Source organism: Oncorhynchus mykiss, chromosome 10 (genome assembly GCF_057628025.1).
Source record: "Oncorhynchus mykiss isolate SJ-2025 chromosome 10, ASM5762802v1, whole genome shotgun sequence".
Classification (NCBI taxonomy): domain Eukaryota; kingdom Metazoa; phylum Chordata; class Actinopteri; order Salmoniformes; family Salmonidae; genus Oncorhynchus; species Oncorhynchus mykiss.
Genome location: NC_143031.1, coordinates 60,343,888 through 60,357,415, shown reverse-complemented (window position 1 = coordinate 60,357,415; position 13,528 = coordinate 60,343,888). Strand labels below are relative to the sequence as shown.

The window sequence follows — 13,528 nt, the reverse complement described above, 5'->3', positions numbered from 1 at the left end:
AATTATCACAGTCCTTCTTCTGATTATTGTAACCTGATCCACTACTCTTTAAATTGCAAATTATTTAAAATCGCTAAAATATACTCTAAAATCAATGCTTTAATTTACAACAGCATCAAGAAAATCTCAAAGCACAACAACCAATGCCACCCCAACCACAGTCCCTGCTACAACAACCACAGCTGAACCAAATACAACCACAGCTGCTGCCAAATCCAGAGCTGCTGCCACAACACCCACTGCTGGTCGAACTACAACCACAACTACAGCTGCTGCCACCACAACTACAGCTGCTGCCACCACAACTACAGCTGCTGCCACCGCAACTACAGCTGCTGCCATAACAACCACAGCTGCTCCAACTACAACCACAGCTGCCGCCACTACAACCAAAGCAGCTTCAACTACAACCAACGTAGCCGCCACAACAACCACAGTTACTCCAACTACAACCACAGCTGCCACTACAAACCCAACAGCTGCTGCCATGACAACAACAGCTGCTCCAACTACAACCACAGCAGGAGCCACCACCGCAACTACATCTGCTGCCCCCACAGCCACAGCTGCTCCAACTACAACCATAGCTGCTGCTATGACAACCATAGCTGCTCCTAAATAAAAATGGATGCCACCACAACATCCATTGTTACTGCAACAACAACCACAGCTGCTGCCTCCAGTGGCAGCCTCCAGTTGAAGATAAGTCTTCTCACAATCTGCATGGCTGTGATGTCATATCTGCTTCACTCATACTGGTAGACTAATCATCATCTTGACAGCATACCTCAACATACACAAACCAAATCCTATTCAGAATTTTTTATAAACCGTGTGATTCGAACCCTGAGTGCTGATTGGCTGAAAGCTGTAGTATATAAGACCATATATGTTTCTGACAAAACATTTTTTTTACTTGTCTGATTACGTTGGTAACCAGTTTATAATAGCAATAAGGCACCTCTGTGGTTTGTGGTAAAGGGCCAATATACCATGGCTAAGGGTTGTATCCAGGGACTCCGTGTGCCTAAGAACAGCCCTTAGCCATGGTATCCTTTGGTGGTATACCACACCTCCTCAGGCCTTATTGTTTAAATATATCATAAAATAATATTTAGTTTGAAGAGAGTATAGATTCCTAGAGAGAAAATGAAATAGCTGTAGGATCTTCTAAAACAACTGCTGCTACTCGGTCCCCTTCACCCTGAAGTAATCATCCTTGAAGTCATAGCAATAACTTGTTTATTTTATATCTATTATAACTCAACATTTTATTTGTGGAATTATGCACTTTGGTTCAGTATTGCACAACAAAGGCCTTAATCAATAGATTTCACATGACTGGGAATACAGATATGCATCTGTTGGTCACAGATACCTTAAAAAAAAAGGTAGGGGAGTGGATCAGAAAACCAGCCAGCATCGAATGTGACCACCATTTGCCTCATGCAGTGTAACACTTCTCCTTCACATAGAGTTGATCAGGCTGTTGATTGTGGCCTGTGGAATGTTGTTCCACTCCTTTTCAATGGCTGTGCAAAGTTACTGGATATTGGCGGAAACTGGAACATGCTGTTGCACACGTCAATCCAGAGCATCCAAAACATGCTCAATGGGTGACATGTCTGGTGAAGATCCAGGCTACGGAAGAACGGGGGCATTTTCAGCTTCAAGGAATTGTGTACAGACACTTTGTTACGTTCATGTTTTTGTTCAGTACTGGTTTGAAATTCACTGCTCGAATGAGGGATCTTACAGATAATTGTATGTGTGGGGTACACAGATGAGGTAGTCTTTCATGTTGAACACTATTATTGCACACAGAGCGAGTCCATGCAATTTATTAAGTGAGTCCATTTTACTCCTGAACGTATTTAGTCTCGCCATATCAACTGGGTTGAATACTTACTGACTCAAGACATTTCATATTTTATGTTATTATTATGTTTTCATTCTTAAAACATAATTCCACTTTGACATTATGGTGTATTGTGTGTCGGCCAGTGACACAAAGTCTCAATTTAATACATTTTAAATGCTGGCTGTAACACAACAAAATGTGGAAAAAGTCCAGATTCTGTAATACAGCTATTCTTAGATCATTATCATTGGCATAATAATAGCCTTTATTTACTTTATCAAAGACGTGGTTTGTAGACGTGTCATCAACGGTTGTCTTCATATGTATGCGGAAACATATGGGTGTGGTGTCATTTGAAAAATAACCTTGCATGTTTGTGGTTTTGGCATTTCCTTAGGAAAATTAGCTTGATGAAAACAAAATAAATGTATCACAATGATTATGTAATAGATGAATTTACATTATGTATTGCAATCAAACACAATTGATACATTAAATGGTCCAGGGGTGTAATCATTACAATGGCGTTTCTATTGAGCAAGTTCAGCAAACAGGGAGGTACCTATCTAAATCTGTACAATAGAAACAATAGTTGTAGTTGTAAAACAGAACATTTTGCATCTGTTTGTACAAATGATTGCACCCCTGGTATGTGTGTCTCCGTGTACTGCTAGATTAGGAATTCAGTCATAACGTGGGGGAGGCATCATTCATTATTCTTCAAAAGATTATCACGACACAACACAGCACACCTTTTCCTTTACATCTCATTCATCATAATGATGTCATGAAGGTTGTGCTTTAAACTATAAAGGCTGTAGCAAGGCAGGAGCTTAGTATGGTTTGGAGGTGCACAGTTACTGAACACTGAGGATTTCAGCTACAACACAATTAAAACAAATTGGTAGGTGTGGTTTTTGAAATATTGTGTTACATATATCTTTTTATTATGATTAGACTTCTGTGTATTTTTAAAAGTGAACTTTTGGAAGAAACATTTGTGTATGTTAACTGACAAGGCTATAACTCGTAAAACTTCCTCTATACCGCTGTTCCTTGTCCTTGTTCAGCCATGGATTTTATCACCTCAAATCATCTCTAGTTAAATTCTTATTCCAGGTACCAAGGGTCTGATCAGAATATCTGACCCCTTGGTCCAGGAATCATCTTCTTTAACCTAGAGTGCTTTGTCCTGATAGAGGAATTCAAGGCTATAGTTTCAGACTTGCTGCAGGAGGTGTGCAAATGTTTAAATTCTTAATGACTACATGTGTTTTATGATTGATGGTGGGTAATTACAGTCATTCATATTCATGTTTTTGCTCTGCTGTGTATGTGTTATGGTGAATGTGTAAAAACACTATATCGAAGGATTAGATTCTCATTTGAAAATCTACAGATTTAGTGGTAAATCTATACATTTACGGATTATACAATAACACATGCACTGTAGCGTATCTATGTGTTTTTATTCAGCTGACCTCTTAGCCAGGTCTAAATAAAAAAATACGCCTTCTGACCTTCACAGGACTTTCTGGATAAATAAATGATGGTTAAAATAATGAATAAAAGTAAAAAATACAAATGTGAATTAATAAAATATTAAATATCAAGACAAAGAAGTTGTGGATCACTTGATTAAAAACATCACAAACAAGACTTACTGTACATAAACAGACAAAACTACTGCATTTACCATTAGTGATCTCTTTCCACAATATTCAAGTTAATATTACATTGTTCAAAGTCATTCTGTTGATAAATATTTGTCTTTTACCGTTAAATTAATCATGTGTGCCCATCTCTCTGTGACCACAGACTAAAAAGAAAACAGTTTCAAAGATGAACAGAAAAAATCTCATAGTCCTTCTTATGATTATAGGTAAGTTCATTCTCTAGTCTTTAAATTGTAGATCATTATAAAATTCTAAAAGATATTCTAAAATCTATGCTTTTTAAATTGCAACAGCATCAGGGAATGCCCAAAACCCAACAACGAATGACCCCACAACCACAGCTTCTGCTGCAACCACAACCACAGCTGCCCCCACGACCACCACAGCTGGCATGACGACTACCACAATTCCGGTCACAATAACCACAGCTGCTTCGACTACAACAACAGCAGCAACCACCACAATCACAGGAGCTGCCACCACAATCCCTACTGCTCCAACTACAACCACAGCTCCTGTCATGACAACCACAGATGCTCCAACTACAACCACAAATGGAGTCACAACATCCACAGTTTCTCCCACAACAATCACAGTTGCTGCCACAACAACCACAGATGCTCCAACTACAACAACAAATGGAGTCACAACAACCACAGTTTCTCCCACAACAACCATAGGTGATGCTACAGTCACCACAGCAGGCATCACAACTACCACAGATGCTCATTCAACAACCACAGCCGCTCCAACTACAACCTCAACTACGTCCATGATGACCACCACAGTTCCTGCCATCACAACGACACCTGCAACTGCTGCAGCAGCCACCACAAACACAGTTGCTGCAACAACAACCACAGGTGCCCCAACTACAACAACAGCTACTGCTGCAACCACAACCACAGCTGCCCCCACGACCACCACAGCTGGCATGACGACTTCCACAATTCCGGTCCCAACAACCACAGCTGCTTCGACTACAACAACAGCAGCAACCATCACCATCACAGGAGCTGCCACGGCAACCCCTACTGCCGCTACTACAACCACAGCTCCTGTCATGACAACCACAGATTCTCCAACTACAGCCACAACATCCACAGTTTCTCCCACAACAACCACAGCTGCTGCCACAACAACCACAGGTGCTGCCACAACAACCACAGCATCCCCCACGACCACCACAGCTGGCATGACGACTACCACAATTCCGGTTACAACAACCACAGCTGCTTCGACTATAACAGCAGCAACCACCACAATTACAGGAGCTGCCACAACAACCACAGATGCTCCAACTACAACAACAAATGGAGTCACAACAACCACAGTTTCTCCCACAACAATCACAGCTGCTGCCACAACAACCACAGCTGCTGCCACAACAACCACAGCTGCTGCCACAACAACCACAGCTGCGCCAATTTCAACAACAAATGGAGTCACAACAACCACAGTTTCTCCCACAACAACCACAGCTGCTGCCACAACAACCACAGGTGCTGCCACCACAACCACAGGTGCCGCCACGGTCACCACAGCAGGCATCATAACTACCACAGATGCTCATTCAACAACCACAGCTGCTCCAACTCCAACCTCAACTACGTCCATGATGACCACCACAGTTCCTGCCATGACAACGACACCTGCAACTGCTGCAGCAGCCACCACAACCGCAGTTGCTGCAACAACAACCACAGGTGCTCCAACTACAACAACAGCTACTGCTGCAACCACAACCACAGCTGCCACCACGGCCACCACAGCTGGCATGACGACTACCACAATTCCGGTCACAACAACCACAGCTGCTTCGACTTCAACAACAGCTCCTGTCATGACAAGCACAGATGCTCCAACTACAACCATAAATGGCGTCACAACATCCACAGTTTCTCCGACAACAACCACAGCTGCTGCCACAACAACCACAGCTGTGCCAATTACAACAACAAATGGAGTCACAACAACCACAGTTTCTCCCACAACAACCACAGGTGCTAACATCACAACCACAGGTGCTGCCACAGTCACCATAGCAGGCATAACAACTACCACATTTGCTCACTCAACAACCACAGCTGCTCCAACTACAACCTCAACTACGTCCATGATAACAACCACAGTTCCTGCCGTGACAACAACACCTGCAACTGCTGCAGCAGCCACCACAGCCACAGTTGGTACAGCAACAACCACAGCTGCTCCATCTACTACCACAGCTGCTGCTGCAACCACAGCTGCCCCCACGACCACAACAGCTGGCATGACGACAACCACAATTCCGGTCACAACAACCACAGCTGCTTTGACTACAACAACAGCAGCAACCACCACAATCACAGGAGCTGCCACCACAATCCCTACTGCTCCTACTACAACCACAGCTCCTGTCATGACAACCACAGATGCTCCAACTACAGCCACAAATGGAGTCACAACATCCACAGTTTCTCCCACAACAACCACAGGTGCTGCAACCACAACCACAGCTGCCCCCACGACCACCACAGCTGGCATGACGACTACCACAATTCCGGTCACAACAACCACAGCTGCTTCGACTACAACAACAGCAGCAACCACCACAATCACAGGAGCTGCTACCACAACCACTACTGCTCCTACTACAACCACAGCTGCTACCACAACAACCACAGCTGCTGCCACAACAACCACAGCTGCTGCCACAACAACCACAGCTGCTGACACAATAACCACAGGTGCTCCAACTACAACAACAGCTACTGCTGCAACCACAACCACAGCTGCCTCCCCGACCACCACAGCTGGCATGACGACTACCACAATTCCGGTCACAACAACCACAGCTGCTTCGACTACAACAACAGCAGCAACCACCACAATCACAGGAGCTGCCACCACAACCACTACTGCTACTATTACAACCACAGCTGCTACCACAACAACCACAGGTGCTGCAACCACAACCACAGCTGCCCCCACGACCACCACAGCTGGCATGACGACTACCACAATTCCGGTCACAACAACCACAGCTGCTTTCACTACAACAACAGCAGCAACCACCACAATCACAGGAGCTGCCACCACAATCCCTACTGCTCCTACTACAACCACAGCTCCTGTCATGACAACCACAGATGCTCCAACTACAACCACAAATGGAGTCACAACATCCACAGTTTCTCCCACAACAATCACAGCTGCTGCCACTACAACCACAGGTGCTCCAACTACAACAACAGCTACTGCTGCAACCACAACCACAGCTGCCACCACGACCACCACAGCTGGCATGACGACTACCACAATTCCGGTCACAACAACCACAGCTGCTTCGACTATGACAACAGCAGCAACCACCACAATTACAGGAGCTGCCACAACAACCACTACTGCCGTTACTACAACCACAGCTCCTGTCATGACAACCACAGATTCTCCAACTACAGCCACAAATGGAGTCACAACATCCACAGTTTCTCCCACAACAACCACAGGTGCTGCAACCACAACCACAGCTGCCCCCACGACCACCACAGCTGGCATGACGACTACCACAATTCCGGTCACAACAACCACAGCTGCTTCGACTATGACAACAGCAGCAACCACCACAATTACAGGAGCTGCCACAACAACCACTACTGCCGTTACTACAACCACAGCTCCTGTCATGACAACCACAGATTCTCCAACTACAGCCACAAATGGAGTCACAACATCCACAGTTTCTCCCACAACAACCACAGCTGCTGCCACAACAACCACAGCTGCTGCCACAACAACCACAGCTGCTGCCACAATAACCACAGGTGCTCCAACTACAACAACAGCTACTGCTGCAACCACAACCACAGCTGCCCCCACGACCACCACAGCTGGCATGACGACTACCACAATTCCGGTCACAACAACCACAGCTGCTTCGACTACAACAACAGCAGCAACCACCACAATCACAGGAGCTGCCACCACAACCACTACTGCTCCTATTACAACCACAGCTGCTACCACAACAACCACAGGTGCTGCAACCACAACCACAGCTGCCCCCACGACCACCACAGCTGGCATGACAACTACCACAATTCCGGTCACAACAACCACAGCTGCTTTCACTACAACAACAGCAGCAACCACCACCATCACAGGAGCTGCTACCACAACCACTACTGCAGCTACTACAACCACAGCTCCTGTCATGACAACCACAGATGCTCCAACTACAGCCACAAATGGAGTCACAACATCCTCAGTTTCTCCCAAAACAACCACAGCTGCTGCCACAACAACCACAGCTGCGCCAATTACAACAACAATTGGAGTCACAACAAACACAGTTTCTCCCACAACAACCACCGTTGCTGACACCACAACCACAGGTGCTGCTACGGTCACCACAGCAGGTATTATATCTACCACAGATGCTCATTCAACAACCACAGCTGCTTCAACTCCAACCTCAACTACGTCCATGATGACCACCACAGCTCCTGCCATGACAACGACACCTGCAACTGCTGCAGCAGCCACCACAACCACAGTTGCTGCAACAACAACCACAGGTGCTCCAACTACAACAACAGCTACTGCTGCAACCACAACCACAGCTGCCCCCACGGCCACCACAGATGCTCCAACTACAGCCACAAATGGAGTCACAACATCCACAGTTTCTCCCACAACAACCACAGCTGCTGCCACAACAACCACAGCTGCTGCCACAACAACCACAGCTGCTGCCACAACAACCACAGTTGCGCCAATTACAACAACAAATGGAGTCACAACAACCACAGTTTCTCCCACAACAACCACAGGTGCTGCCACAGTCACCACAGCAGGCATCACAACAACCACAGTTGCTCATTTAACAACCACAGCTGCTCCAACTACAACCTCAACTACGTCCATGATAACAACCACAGTTCCTGCCGTGACAACAACACCTGCAACTGCTGCAGCAGCCACCACAGCCACAGTTGCTGCAACAACAACCACAGCTGCTCCAACTACTACCACAGCTACTGCTGCAACCACAGCTGCCCCCACGACCACAACAGCTGGCATGACGACTACCACAATTCCGGTCACAAGAACCACAGCTGCTTTGACTACAACAACAGCAGCAACCACCACAATGACAGTAGCTGCCACCACAACCACTACTGCTCCTAATTCAACCACAGCTCCTGTCACGACAACCACAGATGCTCCAACTACAACCACAAATGGAGTCACAACATCCACAGTTTCTCCCACAACAACCACAGCTGCTGCCACAACAACCACAGCTGCTGCCACAACAACCACAGCTGCGCCAATTACAACAACAAATGGAGTCACAACAACCACAGTTTCTCCCACAACAACCACAGTTGCTGCCACAACAACCACAGCTGCTCCAACTACTACCACAGCTACTGCTGCAACCACAGCTGCCCCCACGACCACAACAGCTGGCATGACGACTACCACAATTCCAGTCACAACAACCACAGCTGCTTCGACTACAACAACAGCAGCAACCACCACAATCACAGGAGCTGCCACCACAATCCCTACTGCTCCTACTACAACCACAGCTCCTGTCATGACAACCACAGATGCTCCAACTACAACAACAAATGGAGTCACAACAACCACAGTTTCTCCCACAACAACCACAGGTGCTGCCACCACAACCTTAGGTGCCGCCACCACAACCACAGGTGCCACCACCACAACCACAGCAGGCATCACAACTACCACAGTTGCTCATTCAACAACCACAGCTGCTCCAACTCCAACCTCAACTACGTCCATGATGACCACCACAGTTGCTGCCATGACAACGACACCTGCAACTGCTGCAGCAGCCACCACAACAACAGCTACTGCTGCAAGCACAACCACAGCTGCCCCCACGGCCACCACAGCTGGCATGACGACTACCACAATTCCGGTCACAACAACCACAGCTGCTTCGACTACAACAACAGCAGCAACCACCACAATCACAGGAGCTGCCACCACAACCACTACTGCTCCTACTACAACCACAGCTCCTGTCATGACAACCACAGTTTCTCCCACAACAACCACAGCTGCTGCCACAGCAACCACAGATTCTCCAACTACAACAACAAATGGAGTCACAACAACCACAGTTTCTCCCACAACAACCACAGGTGCTGCCACCACAACCACAGGTGCCACCGCCACAACCACAGGTTCTGCCACCACAACCACAGGTACCGCCACGGTCACCACAGCAGGCATCACAACTTCCACAGTTGCTCATTCAACAACCACAGCTACTCCATTTACAACCTCAACTACGTCCACAGATTCTCCAACTACAAACACTGTTGGCGTTGCAAAAACCACAGCTTCACCAACTACAACTACAGCTGCTGCCACTTCAACCACAACAGCTGCTCCCAAAACTACAGCTGCCACCACAACAACCACAGATTCTCTAACTACAAACACAGCTACTGCCACATCAACAACTTATCCAACTACAACCACAGTAGCTTCCTCTGCAACCACACCTTCTGCCACAACAACTATACCTGCTGCCACTACTACCACAGCTGCTCAAACTGCAACCAACACAGCAGCCAACACAACCACAGCAGCTGCCACAACAACCATAGTTGCTGCCACAACAACCACATCATCTCCAACTACAATCACAGCTGACAAAACAACAACCACAGCTTCTGCCACAAAAACTACAGATGCTCCAACTACAACCACAGCTTCTGCCACAAAAACTACAGATGCTCCAACTACAACCACAGTTTTCGTTACAACAACCACAGCTGCTCCTATAACATCCACAGCTTCTGCCTCAAACACCACTGTACCAACGCCAACCAAAATTGTTCCCACAACCACCACAGCCACCGCTACCACAACTAAGTCAACAGCGGCACCGACAGCGAATGAGGGGTCAATGGGATTAGGATTCAGAATGTTCCGTGCATTCCAAAGTGACTATACTGACTCTACCACAACAGCATATCAGGAACTGGCAGAAAATGTTACCACAGAGGTAATCAGCTCATCTTTTAAAAACATTGTGTCATTAACATGGTGTCACTGACTTAGTTACTGAAAATATTGATACTAGTTTGTTTCTTTTTTTACAGGTGAATCATGGTTACAAAAGAATTTACCCTTTAACATACGTAAGGTGTAGGATTATTCAGTTCACGTAAGTAACAATAATTGTTTCTGTATGTCTATGAATCTCTCCATTCAAATAGAATGATCTCAAAATAACAGTGATAGTGATATAAGTTTGAATAATACACTGCTCCAAAAAAATAAAGGGAACACAAAAATAACACATCCTGGATCTGAATGAATGAAATATTCTTATTAAATACTTTTTTCTTTACATAGTTGAATGTGCTGACAACAAAATCACACAAAAATTATCAATGGAAATCAAATGTATTAACCCATCGACGTCTGGATTTGGAGTCACACTCAAAATTAAAGTGGAAAACCACACTACAGGCTGATCCAACTTTGATGTAATGTCCTTAAAACAAGTCAAAATGAGGCTCAGTAGTGTGTGTGGCCTCCCACGTGTCTGTATGACCTCCCTACAACGCCTGGGCATGCTCCTGATGAGGTGGCGGATGGTCTCCTGAGGGATCTCCTCCCAGGCCTGGACTAAAGCATGGAGCGAGACATGATGTCCCAGATGTGCTCAATTGGATTCAGGTCTGGGGAACGGGCGGGCCAGTCCATAGCATCAATGCCTTCCTCTTGCAGGAACTGCTGACACACTCCAGCCACATGAGGTGGCTGAGCACATGAGCATTGTCTTGCATTAGGAGGAACCCAGGGCCAACCGCACCAGCATAGGGTCTCACAGGGGGTCTGAGGATCTCATCTTGGTACCTAATGGCAGTCAGGCTACCTCTGGCGAGCACATGGAGGGTTGTGTGGCCCCCCAAAGAAATGCCACCCCACACCATGACTGACCCACCGCCAAACCGGTCATGCTGGGGGATATTGCAAGCAGCAGAACGTTCTCCACGGCGTCTACAGACTGGCACATCTGTCACAGGTGCTCAGTGTGAACCTGCTTTCATCTGTGAAGAGCACAGGGTGCCAGTGGCGAATTTGCCAATCTTGGTGTTCTCTGGCAAATGCCAAATGTCCTGCACGTGTTGGGCTGTAAGCACAACCCCCACCTGTGGACGTCGGGCCCTCATACCACCCTCATGGAGTCTGTTTCTGACCATTTGAGCAGACACATGCACATTTGTGGCCTGCTGGAGGTCATTTTGCAGGGCTCTGCCAGTGCTCCTCCTGCTCCTCCTTGCACAAAGGCAGAGGTAGTGGTCCTGCTGCTGAGTTGTTGCCCTCCTACGGCCTCCTCCACATCTCCTGATGTACTGGCCTGTCTCCTGGTAGTGCCTCCATGCTCTGGACACTACGCTGACAGACACAGCAAACCTTCTTTCCACAGCTCGCATTGATGTCTCATCCTGGATGAGAATCACTACCTGAGCCACTTGTGTGGGTTGTAGACTCCGTCTCATGCTACCACTAGAGTGAAAGCACCACCAGCATTCAAAAGTGACCAAAACATCAGCCAGGAATCATAGGAACTGAGAAGTGGTCTGTGGTCACCACCTGCAGAACCATTCCTTTATTGGGGGTGTCTTGCTAATTGCCTATAATTTCCACCTGTTGTCTATTCCATTTGCACAACAGCATGTGCAATTTATTGTCAATCAGTGTTGCTTCTTAAGTGGACAGTTTGATTTCACAGAAGTGTGATTGACTTGGAGTTACATTGTGTTGTTTAAGTGTTCCCTTCATTTTTTTGAGCAGTGTATATTAAGAAAACAAATACAAATAATTACTATACCTTGTCTTGTTTTCTTAATGCTTTCTTGGACACAACGGTTTAAGATCTGACCTCGAAATGAAAACTAAATCTTTATATATTTCGTTTACAGGAGTGGGTCAATTATTGTCAACATGACCCTTATTTTCAAGAACCAGACAGTGGTTCCCAATGTAACGAGTGTGGAGCAGGGATTGAATGACTCTCTGTCTCACGGGAACACCTTCCTCGACATTGACACAACCTCCATTACTGCAAGTAAGTTAAGCCATCACTGCTGACCTTGTCATTGTCGTCACTCTCCACATTGACTCATGGCTCTCTATATTGGGTACATCTTTATGAGATAACTTCTGTGGTGTTACAGGAACTACAACTTCTGCAGCCACCACATTTGCCGCAACTACCACAGCCACCCCCACAACAACAGCTGGTCCTACACCAAACACAGCTGCTTCAACAACATCTGTTGTTGAAACAACAATAAACAATGCTGCCGCCTCCAGTGGAATAAGCTACAAGACAAGTCTACTCATCTGTCTTGTTATGTTGTCACAACTGCTTGACTAATACTGATATAACTGATCACCACTGTGACATATAAACTTACCAACAATGTAATCATATTAATTATTAGAACTGTATACTCTTTATTATTATTTATTACCCCAAAATGTACAGGGAAATGTGAATTGCAAACAGCTTGAGGATAATGTAAAAAAAAGATAGCTGTTCTACCAATTATCAACAGGATTCTAAGAATCTTGATAGTTATTCCTTCTACTTACTGCACTAATACTTATTGTAACTGAATGGTGTATTTATACTGTTTTGTAATTCACTATTACTCATACTTTGAATGAAGAAAATGCTGGGTTCATTTTCTGTACCGGATTAATGAAGAAATTAAATTAAATGCAATCCATTACCTGAAAAGACATTCACTTCCCTTAAGTTACATTTCAATAATTATTATTGTGTGCCAACTGCATCTGTTATGTCTTGTTCACATACAACATAAATACCACTTTAGTTCTATGATAGGAATGAGATATGAATATCAGAAGATCAATTTCAAGCAGAACAGGACATTTGTTCACAACAAAAACATAGACAACATAGGCAACAAAAACATAG

At 45.7% G+C, this 13,528-nt stretch overlaps 1 protein-coding gene across 1 annotated transcript; it reads left to right on the top strand.

Annotated features, from left to right (window-relative positions):
- Nucleotides 1-2,645: 2,645 nt before the first annotated feature.
- Nucleotides 2,646-13,327, top strand: LOC110533168 (uncharacterized). Its single transcript, XM_036933487.2, has 6 exons — nucleotides 2,646-2,765; nucleotides 3,680-3,743; nucleotides 3,831-10,573; nucleotides 10,671-10,735; nucleotides 12,504-12,649; nucleotides 12,759-13,327. The coding sequence occupies exons 2-6, from the start codon at nucleotides 3,704-3,706 to the stop codon at nucleotides 12,959-12,961; spliced, it is 7,197 nt and encodes a 2,398-aa protein (XP_036789382.2). The 5' UTR covers nucleotides 2,646-2,765; nucleotides 3,680-3,703; the 3' UTR covers nucleotides 12,962-13,327.
- The last annotated feature ends 201 nt before the right edge of the window (nucleotides 13,328-13,528 follow it).